The following is a 21,172-nucleotide window of genomic DNA, read 5'->3' on the forward strand; positions in this document are numbered from 1 at the left end:
ACAAACCAGTCACTGGAAAATGACACAGTCAGCAACATTTCATTTCTTTCTCTGCACTAAAACAGTTATTCTGAAGTTTACTTTGGGGATTAACAGTATTTTTTTTTTGTATTGTGTGAAAATAGTTTGCCTCCTTTTGAACATTACTATATATATGGTACTATGCTCTGGAGAATATAAAGGAGAAGAGATAGGGCTTAAGATAATGTTGACAAGCTTTTTAAGTTGAGAAAACTTCCCATGCTGGCAAACCAGCAGTTCAATTAAAAATGATTCGATTGGAAACTTTTAAAACCAGAAAGCATTAATAGATTCTGATTAGGACTTTGTCAGGAAAGCCAGATGGATTCAATTTACAATCTCCCATTTCGTCATTGTTATTCTTGTAATGACAAGGGACTATGGATCCCAGGAGTTTCTGCTTTCACTGACTTTTGCTTTTGGAATCATTACTTATTGCCCAAGCAGAAATCTGTTGTAATGTAATTTTCTTTTTCAAAGTTTGAATATCATGCAGCTGTAGTCTATGTAGTGGTTTACCTAATAAGCAGGGTCTACTGCTATGAAATACACTGTTTTCTACCCTGATTTTTATGAAAGGAGTTTACCAATGTTTTCTTGCTTAGTTTATGCTCAGAAGGTTTCTATTCAGCCTAAATTACAGTGGGCAATATAGGTCACATGTCCAGCTTATGCATGAGAGTTAGTCATTCCAATGAAATCTTGTCTAGGCCACAAAACCACTACATTTATATAAAAAGCGGGCACATCCCTCTAGGTTTCAGGAGTCTGGGCTTTTGACCCTAAAAATATGCCTTGCATTATGGTAGAAATCTAACTAGTAGTTCAAGGAATCTGTTTACATTGATTGTATACATATTTTTATGAAGACAAACTATGGCAACCTTGCCTACAGGTAGGCAAGCCAGTTAATCAGGGATCATTTAATTAATCTTACTCTCTGCTAAATACTAGCCTTGGTCCTGGGAAGACAGATAAAAAAGTGTGGTAATCCCTACCCTCAGGAGCTTACTTTCTGCTAAGAGCAATGCCTACTATGGAAGGTCCATCTTTTGCTGCTGAATAAGGAAATATTTGGTGAGGTTGGGGTGTGAGGTAAGACATTCTGGGGAAGGACAGAATCAAGAGCCAAACAATAGGAAGACCAATTTCTTCAGAAAGCCAAAATACAAGGTGAAAGTGTTTACATGAGCAATAATTAAGACCAGTAGGTGAGTGCCAGATATAAGGAGTACCCATTTTGCTGACTGCCTGATTCATCCTTTCTCTTCCAAACTTGCAATTTTTTTTCTTTTTTAGGGAAGTTACTTGAGCTCTTTTTTCTATTAACAGAGATCAGTTCTGCTGTGCTGCCTTGAGGCACAATCTTTCCTCAAAGAATATAGGCTCAGATTTGTGTTGAATAAATTGTATTAAAGCCAGATTCCTTTTTTCCCTTTTTAAATGTTATGAAAAATTTGAATCTCAGTAAGCAATTTAAAATGAAAGCATTACAAAATTCAAATTCAGTACTAGAAAAACATTTGGAATTCTGAGGAGTCCATATTAAGAATAAGTAGATAAAAAAATTCCCTAATGTGATTGTCAACTTTGTTTTATTTTGAAGTACATTTCAGAGTGATACCTATTAGATTTCAGTGACTCAGTTTCCCTTTTGGAAGAACAGTTCGGCAGTGTTTTGAGAAAATAGATTTCATTGGCATTTGACTTAGGAGACTTTTAATTAAATTTATCAAACTTTAACTTTGTGATAGCCTAGTAAGTTTGGTTTGATTTTTGAAGGTGAAAAAGGTGAGAGTCCCTAAATAATTATGGCACCAATGGAAAGGGTCCATCTAACTAAAATCCTCTTATATAATAACATTTACATGGCACTTTAAGATTTACAAAATATCTTCTATATATTCTCTCATTTGATCTCCACAAAAACTTTAAAAGGCAGCGTCTATTATTGTCCCCATTATAGATTTGGACAGTGAGGCTGAAAGAGGGTTGTGTTTTGCTAATATTTGAGGCAAGATATGAAGTCAGATATTCTTGACTGTAAATCTGTATAGCACATGAAAGTACTAAAATGGATCTATAGCCTCATCAATTTGGAAGTTCCCTAAAATTATTGAAATCTTACCCCATCCAGGTCTGCACATTCTGGGTAACTTTTGTTCATGTCTTCCTGTATGTATGTTTTAGAGATTACAACCTACATGTCAGATACTTCCAGTATTTTTCTGTCATCACAAGGGGACCATTGGAGCATTCTGGCTGTACACCCTGTCTTCCTTCACCTTCACCATATGGTCAACCCATTTTCAACATTTCTCTGAATCTAACAAGATGACATTTAGTAGGAATAAATATAAAGTCTTTTACTTGCAAACCAAAAAATCAACTATACAAATAAATGTTAAGGAAGACAGATAAAGATGGCAGTTTTGCTAGAAGAGATTTGGGGGTTTTAATGAACTGCAAGCTCTATATGAGGAAGCTATGTTATCTGCAGCCAAAAAGGCTAATGGGAGTTTGGGCTTCATTAAGAAGGATTGAGTGGGGGGTGGGGAGGGAGCTGGGTTGCTCAGTGGATTAAGAGCCAGGCCTAGAGATGGGAAGTCCTAGGTTCAAATGTGGCCTCAGACACTTCCTAACTGTGTGACCCTAGTATTGGTTCCAAGACTGAAGGTAAGGATTTATATATATATATATGTATATATATATTTTAAAGGACATAGAGAGGTGACTATCCCATTATATTCTTAATTTTCCTTACTTCATCTCAAGTTTTATCTTTAATTCTGGGTGCCACAGATTAATACTAGAAGAACTAAGCACATCTACTGAGGCAAAAATAATAATTTTACTTTAAAGTAAAAATTTTCACTATTATCTCTTTGTTTATGGATCAAAAAGACACACTGTTCCCAATGATGCAGATTGGTCATTTTAAATATTCTTAAATTGATTAACTAGAGTATGTACAGAGAAAGGCAATCAAAATGGTTAGAAGTCTCAAATCCATGACATTTGAAGATCAACTGAAAGAAATGAGCATATTTAGCAGTGTTTAGGTCATAGCCACTTAATAAATGCTTATTCCCTTCGTCCACCCCATTGTTGTCTTTCAAGAAATCTTGAATGATATGAATGGATGAAATCTTATTAGAAGAAAGCCTTTAAGGCAATGTTTGCACCATTGAATCAAATTCTTTTCCATAATCAACCAGTTAGATAGGAAAACCTGTTTATTTCCTACTAATGCCTTTAAAGATGCCTTTTTTGTGTGTATAGATATTCTTCATTTAGAGCTACCAAGAATAAAGGGGTTCGTGAGAATGGAGGTAACAAGGCAAAAAAGAAACACATTGACTCAGTAGAGTAGCTTGTAGAGATGAATATGTAAGGGTAAGAAATCTAGAGTTAAAAAATCGAGATCAGCAAATATTTAAACTAATAACCATCTGTACACAAATACAAATATATTAAGCATATCTACTTATGATTCAGTTTATTTTTTCATTGTTTTCATTAAACTTTACTGCCTACTTGAGTGCTTAAGTTTTCTATTATTGTAGCCTGAATTACTCCCAATGGTAGCAACCACAAAATAATGAATAATACATTTAAAATAATTCCTTCCCCCAGGGGATTTCTGAAAGGAAGTGATTCCCAGGATTTAAAGATATTTCAATATGAATACTGAACTGTCCAAAAGTTTTACTTGGTGGAATGGAATTTCTAATAATTTATTCCCATTTGAAATACGTCATAAATGCTAAATAATTATATAAACAGTTTTTAAGCAGCAACTCTTAGAAGACAGCAGCACTATGTCATTTTACGTGGAAATGATGTTCCATAGGTACCAAAGGAATAGTTGGGAGACTCTTTGTGGATTGGCCTTTATATAAGGTTAGAATGTCCATTATAATGGCAATTATGTACCACAATAGGTTATTGTCATTAGTCTGTATACACTGTTTTCTAAGGTTCTTCTGCCCTCTAGTGGCAATGTTTGTAGTTTAAACTTTATTATGTTTTCTAAGTTTTATTCTAGAAAGTTATCAGAATTATAGAATCATTTAATTTCAAGCTTTAAGGACCGTTAGGATCATTAGTGGATGGATACCAGCTCTGCCAGTTACTCACTCTGGGGCCAGGAGAAAGACACTTACATCTTTTCAGCCATAGTTTGTTTGCTCATTTATAAAATGAAGAGATTGGACTGTGTGACTTCAACCTCTAAATCTGTGTTCCTTCCTGTGAAATTCTGCTCCCCAGCGTTACTCTCACATTTCACTTCTGCTTCCCTTCCAGGTACTTCCTGTCATTCCTAGCTTTGACTGATGAGTCTTTTCCTTTCACTTCACTTATTCATGAGTTACTACTCATAAGATCTCTCTCCTTGTGCCCCCCTCCACCAAAAGAAGCAACCTGTTGTCCCATAGATGCAGAAAAGTTTAAATGACTTGTTTGAGGTCACCTAGCCAGTCAAAGGCAGAGTTGGGATTCCATACTGGATCTTCTGAAACTAAAATCCAGGGGTCTTTTCACTTTGCTCAGCTGCTTCTAAAATTAAGCTGAACAGTAGAAATTGGTCTCATTTGTACCAGTAATGTTCCCTTCCATTGCCTTTTTCTTCTATTGTTCCCTGTGCCTTCAAGGTGATAGACTGCAGAAAACATATTGTGCCTAGGGCACTAGAATCACTCCTATCAAGCCAGAAGGACCCTGCCTTAAAGGAGCTTTACATTTATATGTGAGATCAGTATGTACACATTATATTTGGGGAGGAAGGAAACACTAACAGCTAGGGCTGTGGTGGTGAACCTATGGCATGCATGGCAGAGGGGGAACTCAGAGCCCTCTCTGTGGGCACACATGCAGTTGCCCCAGCACAGAATTTGCCAGTTTGTTACTAGAAAGCCAGAGGACTCCGGATCAGGCTGCTCCTCTCCCCCTCTCCACACACCTGAGAACCTTCCTCACATCACCTGCCCTCCAATAGATTCCCCATTACTGAGCTGAGGGATCTGGAAAGGCCTTGAGTATTTGACTTAGTTTGTTTTTCTGTTCTTGACCCTACAGAAATGTAAAGAAATGTATCTATCTTCATCCAGTTTAAACTTACCCATGAGTCATAACTTCAGCTGAACTTCAGCAGTCCTGCTTTAATCTTGTTGACTCCCTATCTTGTATCCCATAGCAATGGTTCTAAAACTTTGAGGAAAATCCCACTTTTATAGCAAATTACTTAGAAAGAGAATTAGATTTAGGGATAAGAGACCCTGGGTTTGAATCTCAACTCTTAGCACAAGCTTTGTGACCTCTCCAGAGTCTTAGATTCTTTTCCTATAAATGGGGGCAATAATTCTTGTGCTCTCTGCTTAATATGATTATTGTGGGGGAAATTTTCTGTAAATATTCAAAAATAACACATAAGTATCAGTTGTAGCTAGTTATTATTAATCTCACAGTTCACTAAAATTGAGGCCAATAGGAAACTTCCTTATCTCCTTCTGCCATTCAAATATTTCTGGATCCTTACTCATTTTAAGTCATTCTTCATTTCCCTGTTTCAGTTGAAAAGGTTCTCTGCTAATTTCTCTACCTATACTTTTGATCATAGTTTTTTCTACCTCCTCTGGGATCTTGCTCAAATAATAATGTCATCTGTAATCTCTCCTCCCTTTGCTCCCTCCCATTTGTCTTAAAAAATAAATGACTCCATGATCCTTTAAAAAAAAAAAGGCCTTCTACCTCTGATTCTATATGCTGTCCTAGCTTTCTCTCTTCCCTTTAGGAAATGTGGTCTGGATCTAATATGTTTTTACCATATGACCTTTTCCTCATGCTATTGTGTTCTGGTGTCTGTCTCTACTTTAAACTATTCTCATTGTCTACTCATCTTACTTGACTCCTTGGTAGCATTTGGTATCATTGATTCCCAGTCCTCCTTTTTGCATTGTTTCTCTTGTGATTTCAGAAATACTACATATTTCTGCTTATTTATCTCTTCTACTCTTTATGTATAAAGGATACTTTTTTTAAATTGATTCAACCTGTCCCTTTGTTAGATGTTTCCTAAGGTTCTATCCTTGGTCTTATTCTATATATTCTTATACTCTTTCTTTTGGCAAATTCCTTCCCTTCCATCTTCACCTCTCATGTCTATTCAGATGAATCTTAAATTTGTTTCTCTAGTTCCGTTCTTGCATCTGTTAATGACCTCTAGGTTCTTTTTTTTTTTACCTTTATATTCTTTCAATACTTTAAACTTTAGTATACCTAGAAGAGAGAGATTTCCTACCAGCAGCAGCACCATCATTTATCCAATTTGCTCTGTTCGGCTTTTAAAAAGTCTTATAGTTTATCTTTCTTCTTGATCATCTCTTATCCAATTGGAATTCAGTTAAGTACTGAATCTCAAAAATTCTTCCTCTACTTATATACTTTTCACACTCATTCTCTCATTTGTAGTCCCATTTCTAAGATCTTCATATAAAGTCCTCATTACTATGTGACCATAATATTTCAACAACCTAATACTCCTCCTGTATGTTTTCTTCTAAATTCTTCACACTAGTGTGAGATTCATCTTCCTTAAGCATAGATTTACCATTGATGCTCTTCCCCCAAAGCTTTTTGATGGCTCCTCTTTGTTCATTACCAACTTTCAGTCTCTTACTTGGCATTTAAGTCATAATTTTGTACAATCCTACTTCTCTGGCCTTATCTCATACCACCACTTTCCATTTCTACTATATTCTCTAGCCAGACTGGAATATACACTATCTATACAATCATGTTCTATAACTTTGACTTTGTTCATAATTTTCCCTGTGGCTATATACATATCTTTATTCCAAATGCTGAAATCCTGTCCATTCTTTTTTTTTTTAAACATTATTTTATTTGGTCGTTTTCATACATTATTCACTGGAAACAAAGATCATTTTCTTTTCCTCCCATCCCCCCCCTTTCCCTCTCCCATAGCCGACGCATGATTCCACTGGTTATCACATGTGTTCTTGACTCGAACCCATTTCCCTGTTGTTGGAATTTGCATTAGAGTGTTCATTTAGAGTCTCTCCTCAGTCTTATCCCTTCCAACCCTGTAGTCAAGCAGTTGCTTTTCATCGGTGTTTTTACTCCCACAGTTTATCCTCTGCTTGTGGGTAGTATTTTTTTTAGATCCCTGCAGATTCTTCAGGGAAATTGCATTGGTACTAATGGAGAAGTCCATCACCTTCGATTGTACCACAGTGTATCACTCTCTGTGTACAATGTTCTCCTGGTTCTGCTCCTTTCGCTCTGCATCACTTCCTGGAGGTTGTTCCAGTCTCCATGGAATTCCTCCACTTTATTATTCCTTTTAGCACAATAGTATTCCATCACCAACATATACCACAATTTGTTCAGCCATTCCCCAATTGAAGGGCATCCCCTCGTTTTCCAATTTTTGGCCACCACAAAGAGCGCAGCTATGAATATTTTTGTACAAGTCTTTTTGTCCATTATCTCTTTGGGGTACAAGCCCAGCAGTGCTATGGCTGGATCAAAGAGTAGGTATTCTTTTATCGCCCTTTGGACATAGTTCCAAATTGCCCTCCAGAATGGTTGGATCAGTTCACAACTCCACCAGCAATGAATTAATGTCCCCACTTTGCCACATCCCCTCCAGCATTCATTACTTTCCATAGCTGTCATGTTAGCCAATTTGCTAGGTGTGAGGTGAAACCTCAGAGTTGTTTTGATTTGCATCTCTCTGATTATAAGAGATGTAGAGCACTTTTTCATGTGCTTATTAATAGTTTTGATTTCTTTGGCTGAGAACTGCCTGTTCATGTCCCTTGCCCATTTGTCAATTGGAGAATGGCTTGATTTTTTGTACAATTGATTTAGTTCTTTATAAATTTGAGTAATTAAACCTTTGTCAGAGGTTTTTATGAAGATTGTTTCCCAATTTGTTGCTACCCTTCTGATTTTGGTTACATTGGTTTTGTTTGTACAAAAACTTTTTAATTTGATGTAATCAAAATTATTGATTTTACATTTTGTAACTCTTTCTAATTCTTGCTTGGTTTTGAAGTCTTTCCCTTCCCAAAGGTCTGACATGTATACTATTCTGTGTTCGCCTAATTTTCTTATAGTTTCCTTCTTTATGTTCAAGTCATTCACCCATTTTGAATTTATCTTGGTGTAGGGTGTAAGGTGTTGATCTAAGCCTAATCTTTCCCACACTGTCCTCCAATTTTCCCAGCAGTTTTTATGAAATAGTGGATTTTTGTTCCAAAAGCTGGGATCTTCGGGTTTGTCATGTACTGTCTTGCTGAGGTTGCTTGCCCCCAGTCTATTCCACTGATCCTCCTTTCTGTCTCTTAGCCAGTACCAAATTGTTTTGATGACCGCTGCTTTGTAATATAGTCTGAGATCTGGGACTGCAAGACCCCCTTCCTTTGTATTTTTTTTCATGATTTCCCTGGATATCCTTGATCTTTTGTTCTTCCAAATGAACTTTGTTATGGTTTTTTCTAAATCAGTAAAAAAAATTTTTGGAAGTTCCATGGGTATGGCACTAAATAGATAGATGAGTTTGGGTAGGATGGTCATTTTTATTATATTGGCTCGTCCTATCCATGAGCAGTTAATGTTCTTCCAATTGTTCAAGTCTAGTTTTAGTTGTGTGGAAAGTGTTTTGTAGTTGTGTTCATATAGATCCTGTGTTTGTCTCGGGAGATAGATTCCTAAGTATTTTATTTTGTCTAGGGTAATTTTGAATGGGATTTCTCTTTCTAGTTCTTGTTGTTGAGCTGTGTTGGAATTATATAGAAATGCTCATGACTTATGTGTGTTTATTTTGTATTCTGCAACTTTGCTAAAGTTGTTGATTATTTTGATTAGCTTTTTGGTTGAATCTCTAGGATTCTTTAAGTAGACCATCATGTCATCTGCAAAGAGCGATAATTTGGTCTCCTCCTTGCCTATTTTAATGCCTTCAATTTCGTTTTCTTCTCTAATTGCTACTGCTAGTGTTTCTAATACAATGTCAAATAATAGAGGTGATAATGGGCATCCTTGTTTCACTCCTGATCTTAATGGGAATGGATTTAGTTTATCCCCATTGCAGATGATATTAGCTGATGGTTTTAGATATATACTGTTTATTATTTTTAGGAATGACCCTTCTATTCCTATGCTTTCTAGTGTTTTTAGTAGGAATGGGTGTTGTATTTTATCAAAGGCTTTTTCTGCATCTATTGAGATAATCATGTGGTTCTTGTTGGTTTGCTTGTTGATGTGGTCAATTATGTGGATAGTTTTCCTAATGTTGAACCAGCCCTGCATCCCTGGTATATCCTACTTGATCATGGTGGATGACCCTTCTAATCACTTGCTGGAGTCTTTTTGCTAGTATCCTATTTAAGATTTTTGCATCTATATTCATTAGGGAGATTGGTCTATAATTTTCTTTCTGAATCCTGTCCATTCTTATATTAACAACTCACATTTATTTTTGGTTTCTTAGGTTCACAAAGTACTTTCTTATAAAAAATACTACTAGCCTCATTTTATAGTTGAAGAAACTAACTTAAAAGTTAATTTACTTTTACCAAAGTCATACTTTTATGTGGGAGAACTAGCTAGTATTAGAATGCTGATCTTCTGAATTTAGGTTCAAAGCTCTTCCTAATACAACATAAGTCTTTCATATTTCCAAATATTAGAATGCTTCCTTGATCACTCTAGTCCCTGTAATGAATTCCTTGGACACCAAATGGCACTTTAAAAAATATTTTTTAATTAAAAGTTTTTTATTTTAAATTTTTTATTGTCATGCAAAACACAATTCCATATTGGTCATTGTTGTAAGAACAAACTCATATATAACCAAAACCCCAAAATAAAACCATAAATATACTGATGTTAAAGATGACTGCAACAGTTCTTTCTCTGGAGTTGGATAACATTCCCCATCTTAAGTCTTTCAGGATTATCCCAGATCACTGCATTGCTGAGAGTAGCCAAGTTATCACAGATAATCATTGTCCAATATTGCTGTTATTGTGTACGATGTTCTCCCAGTTCTGCTTATTTCACTCTGTATCAGTTCTCCCATATAATTCCAGCTTTTTTAGAAATCATCCTGCTTATCATTTCTTATAGCTCAATAGTATTCCATTACCACATTTACCACAATTTGTTCAGCCATTCTCCAATTGATGGAAATCCCCTCAATTTCCAATTCTTTGCCACCACAAAAAGAACAGCTATAAATATTTTTGTACAAGTAGGTCCTTTTCCCTTTTTTATTATCTCTTTGGGACATAGATCATTAGTGGTATTACTGGATCAAAGAGTATGCAAAATTTCATAGCCTTTTGGGTATAGTTCCAAATTACCCTCCAGAAAGCGAAAAATAGCACTATAACCCATTATTTTCTAATATAGGTATTTTCATTTGTCTCCTCTCCCTACTAACTTTCAAGTTCCATAATGGCAGGGGTTATGTCACAGTGTCATAGTGCTATTTATATAGAAGTTTAAATATGTTTATTGAACTGGATTGAATTAAATATAACAACCCATCTACATCCCATTTTGTGGCACCTTCCTCCTAAAGCAGGAGTTCTTAATGGCTTTTTTTTTTTCTGTCAGACTCCTTTGGGTATTCTGATAAAGTCTATGAATCCCTTCTCAGACTACTATTTTGTAATTTGTAAAATAAAACATAGAACTACAAGGGAAACCCAATTAAACTGATCACTGAAATATTTAAAAAAATAAAAAAAGTTTATGGATCCAGATTAAGAACTCCTGTCTTAAAGAGGGAGGGGAGAAAGCATTTACTAAGTACCTACTAGGTACCAGGCTAAGTGCTTTATAAATATATTTTTTCACCCTCACAAAAACCCTGGGAGGACTGAGCTATTATTGTTCACATTTTACAGCTGGGGAAAGTGAAGGTTTACTGAGGATCACATAGCTAATAAGTGTCTGAGACTGAATTTGAACTCGGGTGTTCCAGATACATGGCATACCTTCCACTTTAACCCTAGCTCTATCTTATTATTTTTTAGTTTGAGTGCCACTTGATTTAAATTTAAGGGTGTATTTTTTATTTTTATGTCAAGAGAATATAGTATACAGGATGAATATATTTCTATCTGCTTCTCTGCAGCTCACATCTCAGTCCTAGGCTGCTTCCAGATGTAGATTTGCTACCTGGTCTAGATCATATGCATCTTTTAAAATGTTTTTCTTTGAAAGTAAAGTTTAATATTTAAACTTAACACAGAATTAATTACTTCCTTAAATATTGTTTTGATAGAGAATCTTATAGTGATGGCTAATTAGACACTAACAAGCTCCTATGCTTTTTATTTTTTCATTTCCTTATGCAGATGTGAAAGGACCACCCACTCATCGTCTGTCATGTGGCCAGTCACCCTATACTGACACAACAACATGGGAGCGGAAGTATTGCATCCTCACAGATAGCCAGTTGGTATTGCTCAACAAAGAAAAGGAGGTGAGATGAGTGTTACTGAGAGGAGATACTTTTCATTTTATTTACATTTTGAGAAAAAAATAGGGGAATTATAAAGTTTATATATCAATTTTATATAAAAATTATGTACTACCAATGACCTGGTAGGGCTTTCTAATTCAATGATGATCTAGTGAAATAACAGAAATAAACCCAGTAAAATGTGGAGAAATTTGGATTAGCAAACAGCATAACTAGAAAGATTTTAAGAAACTTGGCCCAGAGGCCACCTTAATTATGTCCTTCAAATTTAGGGATGAAAATATAACAGTGAGACTTTCCAGCAGTGGAATGGGCTGTTAAGTGATGTAGCAAGCTCCAAGTCACTGGAAATGTGAAAAGCTGGAAAACAACTTTTTGGAGATGTGATTACAGACAATGAACATATTGGACAGGATATCGTCCTTGGTCTCCAAAACCCACTCCCACTGAAATTCTCCGGGCATCAGAAAAACATTGCTAGACATGTAAATAACAGGAAGAAGTCTATCTAAAAGAAGTAGGCAGAGAAGGTCCTTTCAGTTAGTCATAAGAGGATCTTCCTGTTCCTTCCTGAAAAGCCATTGAAGGCAAGAGCAAGGAAATCAAATTCCCTAGGATGCCATGGAGAAACAAGGAAAGACTAATCTCTTCCCTTTAGCACCTAGCATTTTCTAACTGTGGCTTTTTTAAAATCTCCATACAGAAGACTCTTAGATTTTTCCTTTTCAAAGCCTACCATCTAACCATCCAGTGCACTGGCCCACAGATTCATATACTCTCCCCTTTCTCCCAACTCCTTCCCCCCTCATTTTAATTGACTATTATTTTGATCTAAATACAGACTCCATTTTTATTCCAAATCTGAATGCAGCTTAAGTTTTGGTTTAACCTGTATATTTTTCCTTTCATACTGATCTAGTTTTAAAGTTATAGGATATATTTGGAGGCATTCTATATTCCATGTAGTGTAATACTAGAGGTAAGAAGCATAGTAAAGAGAAAGCCATCCTTAGAGATAATCAAGACCTGAGTTCAAGTAAAACTTCTGACAGACTTGCTTTACCTCCACAAGTCTTAACATCAGCCATAGGGAACTCACTAATACTTTAAATTGCTGAGTAGTTGCTAACGTGCTTTTGTAGAAGGAACTTCGCTAACAGAAATTCTCTACACCACTGAAATCACAGATCCATTGTGGAACAAATTGCTTATACTATAGTACACATATTACAAAGTAATACTAAACAGTCATTTCCATTTTCTAACAGAGAGGAACTGATGGAGTGGATTCTCCTTGATTAGGTGGAAAAGGCAGGAAGAGTAGTAATATTTGGGTTGTAGTCAAAAATAGAATCACTCCCCCAAATTAAAAGCAAATATTCTTAGAGACAGTAAATAATTAAAGAACCAAGAACTGAAATCCTCAGCCGAAAAAACTGAGGAAGCCTACATCCTGAGCCTTACACTACCACTTTTTTCAGTACCTAGACTCTACCCTGCCCCAGATCAAATTTGCTCATGTATCTCTGTTTATTATGCACATTAATGGGAATATAACTTATAGAGTAGAAGGAACCTCATAGGTTATTTTAGTTCAGTTCTTCTGCAGATAAGAACCTTTAGCCCCACATACACAAAATAAATTTAGTAATGGTCATTAGACTGTGTTAAATATTGATACATATAACTTGTTATTGATTTCTTGAAAAAAAATTTTTTCCTGATGCTTGAGGGTTGTTTTTGTCTAAAATAGTTAAACATTCGGGCTTCACCTTCATCTTTTTTGATCCCATTCTACCTTCAAGTCTCAGCTAAAATGCTATCTTGCAAGAGACCTTTCCTAGTACCCCTTCCTCCTCCAGTCTTTCCTCCTAAGGTTACCTTCTTTCTACTCTCTATGCATCATGCTTGTATATGTGTGACCAAATATATACATACATTTATACATGTATATTGTCAACCTATTAAGATGTTATTTCCTTAGGAGCAGGGTCTGTCTTTTGCTTTTTCTTTTTATCCTCAGGATTTGGAGATAGTAAATACTTAATAAATGCTTATTGATTGAATCCCTCCTTAGTATATTAATACTTTGCAGGGCTGATGCCTGCCTAAAACTCCCAAGCTGGTTAATTCTGAAGGTGATTCCTAGTGGAGGTAGTTTTTTTCCCTTAGCTGTTTTTTTTCTATTCAGAATAAGTCTTTTAATTTTTCACCTTTACTTTATCTGCATTTTCATTAATACTTTTCTACTCAAACATTCATGGAGCTGTTTCTGTACACTCTGTCATCCTGTAGGGAATATCCTGAATGAATATTGGCATATTCTCCATAGCAACTGAGGATGGTGGTTTAGTAATTTATACTTATAATACTAACTCTTGATAGATTTAGCCAAACTGTTGTAGTAGAAAGCACCCTGGAGGAGGATTCAGCCAAATAAAGTTGGAATGCGGGCCTTGCCACTTATTAATAAATTTGTAAATTCTGTTAATCATATGAGTTGTGTCCTAGTTCACTGAAAGAACATGGCTTAGGAATTAGAAAACATAAAATGGGAATAGGAAATAGGAAACAGAAATAGGAAAAAAGGAGGAAAATACATAAAAGTTCTAATTAAAAAAACAAAACAAAACAATTTCATCCCTAAGGTAAATTTTGTCTGTAATGTTTTTCTGTGTTTTTATTTTAAGTATCAAGCTGCAGAAAATTAAGACTTACACTTCTGAACAAACAGAACCACAGAACTGAAGGGAACCTTAGAGATCATTTGTCTATCCTTTACCTAACAAGACCATCATCTACAACTTAACTTGTTTGCCTCAGTTTCTTTGGTTATAAAATATTGTTAATAATAGCACCTGCTTTACAGGGTAGTTATGAGGACCAAATGAGATACTGGTAAAAGCATTGAGCAAAAACACAGTCTGACACACAGTAGGTTTTATATAAGTGTTTATTTCCTTCCTTTCCCTTTCCTTACAGCATATGTGAGAAGTGGTTAGGAAGGAAATGGTTAATTCCCTACAAATCCCATTCCACTTTCAGAGCCCTCTACTGGTTAGAACCTTTTTCTTTTATTGAAAGTATCCCTTCCTCATCATAGCTCTCACCTTTGGGTCCCAACTCTGCATCCTCAGGGGGAAAAGAGAACAACTGATTTCTCTTCTACTTGATGACCTGCAAATACTGAGACATGGCTATCCCCAAAGATGAAAGTAAATTGAAAAAAAGTTGAATGTACCAAGAGAGAGGGGTACCTTCTTCCCTTTCTAAATTTGGAAAAGTGAGTTGAGTCTCTTTTGGAAAAGTTGTATGTGAAGGTATATTGCTACAGCTGCTTTTGGAATGGCAAATTCAGCGTTATAATCATTTTTATAGAAACCCTAGCAGATTGGCTCTAGCCCTCCAGGAAATTATAGAAATCTATTACATGCAGTCCAAGAGATACTATCTGCCTTCTTCTCCTCACCTACTGTGAATATCATAAGAAATAGTACTCTTACTCTAGGATTTTATATTTATATTGACAATACCTTGAAACAAAGAGTTAAAAAAAAATCCCAGACAAAATGGTCTAACAACTGTTTTAAGCCCTAATCAAATAATCATGGAGTTCTTATTACTGTGTTAGATCAATTAAGAGGGTTCTTTAAGGATTTAAAATGAATCTTTAGCTGGGCATACTGTTGGAATGTAGGAGGATTATATTAGTCTGCAGCACCACTCCAGTATTAAGTCAGTATGTGGGATCTTTAAATGCTCTCTTACGCTGCATGTTTCCTGTCAGAAATGGGGAAAAGTCTGTTTGGGATGTATACATGGGAGGAGTGTTAAATACCCCAATTATCAATTTGTGAATATAGCAGAAGAGCAAATCCAGGCAGTATACATAAAGAAGAGCCTGCCAACAATATCACCTTGAGAAATGACTCATTGGCTTAACAAATTGAGCCAAAGAGGCATTGCCAATTTGTGACAGAATATACTTCATCGCCTGAATGCTAGAAAAGGCCCCAGCTGTCCTGGCACCATCCCAATCCAAAGAGAGCATGTCAGTTGGGAGGGGATCAGAGGGAGAGATTTCTGAGTCCTACTTTCTCTTGGAAAGATAAAGAGGATATAAGACCAATCAGATTAGAGTTAAAAAATTTGGAAGAACTGAAATATTTGGCAAGGATCACCAATTTAAAAAGACAAAAGAAATCTGAGTTTATGAATTTCTCTCCCTTGGCATTCCATCTGCAGGTCATTTTGACAAGGATAAATTCAATTCATTTTCTATTAATACAAACTCTGCTTCTGTTTGGAATTTTATAACTGCGAAGTTGGAAACTCCTGCTGAAAACAAATTGACCCTCATCATATTACATGAATAGAAAACAATAATACATTTATGGAATATCTCTCTTGCTCTGGAGGGCAGTGTTTGCACTTAAAAACCCAAATATAGTAGTAAATCTTTGTCCACCCTTTTTCCTTTAACATGGCTAATTCTGAATCCACTATATGTAAATACCGACAGGAGTTCCATATTAAACTTTTTCATATTACCTCCTAGAGACCCTGGCCTTCTCTATAAAATTTCCATCATGTAGGATAAAATACTACCTGGTTTGATAACAAACTAGAATTAGTGAGAACTTAGTCACTGGGTTGGGGGTGTTGTTTTTTGGCTGAATCATCCATCTCCTTTCCTCTCTTGCATGGTCTGGAAGTCATCTTACCCAGGCGTGGGTCATTTTTTGTGGCTAAGTGATAAATATATCTGAGTTCTTCAGAGATTTGCCATATTCTTGCCTTCATGGTGATTGCAATTTGTATTCCATCTCTTCTCTTATCTCCCTACTTATATTCCTCAGGTATCTTGGGTTGGACTTTGTGCCTTTCCTTTTATGTGCTAAAACATCGGTTTATTGGTTTCAGCTTAATCATGTGTTGAACTCTGGAAGTTCCTTTTTCTGATATCATTCTTCTGACTTACTTTTCCCTTTGCCTGAATTATGAAGGTGTCCTTTGTCTTCCTCACAGTTTTTAGATTTGATCCCTTCCTGTTCTTCCAGTCTATGAACCCTGATTGACGTCACTTGCCCCTCTTTAAAAAACAGAATCTTGAAGGAACAGATTTCAAAGGGCTGTGAAGAAGTGTAGGTATAGAATCTCAGGGACTAAAATTTTCCAAGTGAAGTTAACACAAGAGTAATGAGATATTTTCAAGAATGAAATTCTGAAGATGCCAAGAAAAAATCATTCTGATGAGTAGAAAAAGCCTGGATTTGTATAAAGAAGAAATGGAGGTGGATGCAGAAGGAACTTTTTGACTAACTGATTTTTAAAGAGATTTGTAGAGATAATAGGAGCAAAAACTAGTAGCATAATTGATAGAAAAATGTCATGGTCTTCCAAGAGCTTTTTGTCAAGTGCTTTAGCACTACAGATGAGTGACAGCTGATGGACAGCACCAAAGGAGTTTTGTTTGTTTTTACCTCTTTAAAAAGCAAAGATCAAAGAAGGGACAGGGTAGATAGGATGATGATCATGATTGACAGACAGAAGAGTGAGCTATTCAAGTCTGTCTTTGCTTCTGTTATTGGTTTTGGTTTTTGACAAATAAGGAATATAATTTGGACTAAAAAAGGACAGAACAATATCACCAATAGGGAACTGATACCAGCCTTTCCTGTATGTCTCCAGCCCCTCTATTCTATATCTAGTACATATTTAATAAATACTTACTAAATGACTGTTGACTTTGTGTAGGAGTTTGGCTGATACAGGAAGGATCTCAACAATAGCTGGAAAGGATCATAGGGTCAGATTTCTCCCATATGACACTTTATCTTCCTACCCTATATTGATTGTCTCCTTTGGCTGGAGTGTACTCTTCATTTTTGCTTGGTAGAATCCCTTTCTTCAATATTCTGCTCATTCATTGCCTCTACATAAAACTTTTCCTGAGCCCCCAACTAAGCTACCTTTTATAATATGTATATGTTTTCTTCTTTGGCTTAATGTAAACTTCTGGATAATAATGACTTTCATTTTTGTCTTTTTATTCTTTTTTATTAAACCCTTACCTTCCGTCTTGGAGTCAATACTGTGTTTTGGCTCCAAGGCAGAAGAGTGGTAAGGGCTAGGCAATGGGGGTCAAGTGACTTGCCCAGGGTCACACAGGTGGGAAGTGTCTGAGGCCAGATTTGAACCTAGGACCTCCCGTCTCTAGGCCTGGCTCTCAATCCACTGATTGAGACAATCCCCTTGTCTTTTTATTCTTAAGACTTATAGTCTCATACATTTTAGTGTATGTATATTCGTTGATAGATTTTTTTTTTTGAGAGACCTAAGTGTATTTGTAGGCCAGTGGGAAGGAGCCCTTAGATAATGAGAGATGGAAGACTAGGAAGAGAGGACATGGTTTCTGAGGCAGTCTGCCAGAGGAGATGGAAAGAAATAGAATCAATGATACTAAGAGAGTTTGACTTTGATGAGAAAGGCCACCTCTTAGAGAGAGAGAGAGAGAGAGAGAGAGAGAGAGAGAGAGAGAGAGAGAGAGAGAGAGAGAGAGAGAGAGAGAGAGAGAGAGAGAGAAGGGAGAATGGTTTGATATTAAGAGGTTCTGAGATGTGTAATTAGTGGGGAAAGTGATTGGATTTATTTTTCAGTCAAGTATATGGTAAGATCTTCTGAGATGGTGGATGGGTGGGATCTCTAAAAAAAATGATCAACCAATAAAACTTACACTAATTAATTTCCTTGAATGTATGAAGTTCTATGGTAGGGCCTAAAGATGCAAAGAAAAGAATGAAACATTCATTATTTTCAGGAAGTTTACATTATGCCAAGGAAGACAACATATATAATAAAAAGTAGTTAAAAAGGCATGAGCTGTTGATGGCTCAGGAAATGCTTTGTGGAGAAGGCAGTGGATGAAGAAGGAGGGATTTTGAGATGTGGATTAAGAGGGGAAAGTGATTGGATTTATTTTTCAGTAAAGTATGAGGTGAGATCTCCAGAGACAGTGGGCAGAGAAACTTGAAGAGAGAAAAGGTTTGGTATAGCTATTGTGGGAAATACATTAGAAAATCAGTTAGGAAAGAATAAAATCATACAATAAGGGTACACAGAAGTTTAGATGACATCTATTTGTACAGGACCCAATTAGCATCATTGCAGGACATCTTCAGCATCGTTCTACAGTAATAGGAAGGGAAGGAGGTAGATGATGAGAGCAATCTAGAATTAGAGTTTGATAAAGCATGCAGTAAGGCAAAAGAACATGGCTTTAGGAATAATTTATGAGTTCAAGTTATTTAGGCCAGAGGACCTTCCATCCTCAGGTCTTAAATTACCTGGAGAGTATGATTTTTCATCCATTGTTATCATTCAAAAAAGGTATAGGAAGAAATCACTATAACTTGATCAAGAATAAATTATATGTAATACTAATTCAATTTCCTTTTTTTGTTTTTGTTTTAATTTAAATTCATTCATTTAGTCAATTTATAACATAATTTCTTGGTTACAAGAATCATATTATTTCCCTCCCTCCCCTTCTCTCCCCTCCCCTTACCCTTCCCATAGCTGATGTGAAATTTCACATGTGTCCTTGATCAAAACCTATTTCCATGTTTTTGGTGCTTGCATTAGGATTTTCATTTAGAGTCTATATCCCCAATCATATCCCCTCAACCCATGTATTCAAGCAGTTGTTTTTCTTCTGTGTTTCTACTCCCACAGTTTTTCCTTTGAATGTAGATAGTTTTTTTCTCGTAGATCCCTACAAGTTGTTCAGGATCACTGCATTGCCACTAATGGAGAAGTCCACTACATTTGATTGTACCACAGTGTATCAGTCTCTGTGTACAGTGTTCTCCTGGTTCTGCTCCTTTCCCTCTGCATCAATTCCTGGAGGTCATTCCAGTTTCCATGGAATTCCTCCACTTTATTATTCCTGTGAGCACAATAGTATTCCATTGTAAAAGTTAAATTTGTCTCTAGTAATAAAAAGTATTATATTTTTAGAGGTTTATTAAGGATTATTAGAAATCAAGGATCAAGAAATACAAAATAAGAAAGCACATGCCTAGGGCACATAGCCCATTCACAGCCACTTACATCTTGCCTGCCAGGTAGAGAGACGCATGGGCTTAGAAGCATAAGAGAGGCTCTTGGGAGGCAGAGAGCCCTTTAAATAAAAAGGGAATTCTGGGAAGTACCAAGGACTTCTGGGGATTGAAGTGTTCAAATCTCCATTTTTACACCATCACCAACATATCCGACAATTTATTCAGACATTCCTCAATTGATGGGCATCCCCTCATTTTTTGCCACCACAAAGAAAGCAGCTATGAATATTCTTGTACAAGTCTTTTTCCTTATCTCTTTAAGGTACAAACCCAGCAGTGGTGTGGCTGGATCAAAGGGCAGACAGTCTTTTATCACCCTTTGGGTATAGTTCCAAATTACTCTCCAGAATTGCTGGATCAATTCACAACTCCACCAGCAATACATTAATGTCTCAACATTGCCACATCCCCTCCAGCATTCATTACTTTCCATTGCTGTCATGTTAGCCAATCTGCTAGGTGTGAGGTGATAGTTAAGAGTTGTTTTGATTTGCATCTCTCTGATTATAAGAGATTTAGAACACTTTTTTCATGTGCTTACTAATAGTTTTGATTTCTTTAACTGAAAATTGCCTATTCATAAATGTTGCCCATTTGTCAATTGGAGAATGGGTTGATTTGATTTTTTTTTATAATTGGTTTAGCTCTTTATAAATTTGAGTAATTAGACCTTTATTAGAGGTTTTTGTTATGAACACTGTTTCTCAATTTGTTGATTCTCTTCTAATTTTGGATGCATTGGTTTTGTTTGTACAAAACCTTTTTAATTTGATGTAATCAAAATTATTGATTTTACATTTTGTGATTTTTTTTCTAGCTCTTGCTTGGTTTTAAAGTCTTTCCTTTCCCAAAGATCTGACAAGTATACTATCCTGTGTTTGCCTAATTTGCTTATAGTTTCCTTCTTTATATTCAGGTCATTTACCCATTCTGAATTTATCTTGGTGTAGGGTGTGAGATGTTCATGCAAACCTATTCTCTCCCACACTGTCTTCCAATTTTCCCAGCAGTTTTTATCAAATAGTAAATTTTGGTCCCAAAAGCTGGGATCTTTGGGCTTATCATAGACAGTCTTGCTGAGGTCACTTACCCCAAGTCTATTCCACTGATCTTCCTTTCTGTCTCTTAGCCAGTACCAAATTGTTTTGATGACCGCTGCTTATGTAGTATAGTTTGAAATCTGGGACTGCAAGGCCTCTTTCCTTTGCATTTTTTTTTCATGATTTCCCTGGATATCCTTGATCTTTTGTTCTTTATAATGAACTTTGTTATGGTTTTTTTCTAATTCAGTAAAAAAGTTTTTGGTAGTTCAATAGGTATGGCACTAATAAATTAATTTGTGTAGGATTGTCATTTTCATTGTTAGCTCATCGTACTCATGAACAATCAATGTTTTTCTAATTGTTTAGATCTAGTTTTAATTGTGTGGAGAGCATTTTGTAGTTGTGTTCATATAGTTCCTGTGTTTGTCTCAGCAGATAGATTCCTAAGTATTTTATATTGT

At 35.9% G+C, this 21,172-nt stretch overlaps 1 protein-coding gene across 4 annotated transcripts in view; it reads left to right on the forward strand.

Annotated features, from left to right (window-relative positions):
* Positions 1-21,172, forward strand: part of RASAL2 (RAS protein activator like 2) — a 374,103-nt gene that overhangs the window by 154,248 nt on the left and 198,683 nt on the right. For all 4 annotated transcript variants that reach the window (XM_001373823.4, XM_003340123.4, XM_056814132.1 and 1 more), the window contains exon 2: positions 11,418-11,545. In XM_001373823.4, the coding sequence (XP_001373860.2) occupies positions 11,418-11,545 (128 nt within the window). The remainder of the gene's footprint in view (positions 1-11,417; positions 11,546-21,172) is intronic.

Source organism: Monodelphis domestica, chromosome 2 (assembly GCF_027887165.1).
Source record: "Monodelphis domestica isolate mMonDom1 chromosome 2, mMonDom1.pri, whole genome shotgun sequence".
Taxonomy (NCBI): domain Eukaryota; kingdom Metazoa; phylum Chordata; class Mammalia; order Didelphimorphia; family Didelphidae; genus Monodelphis; species Monodelphis domestica.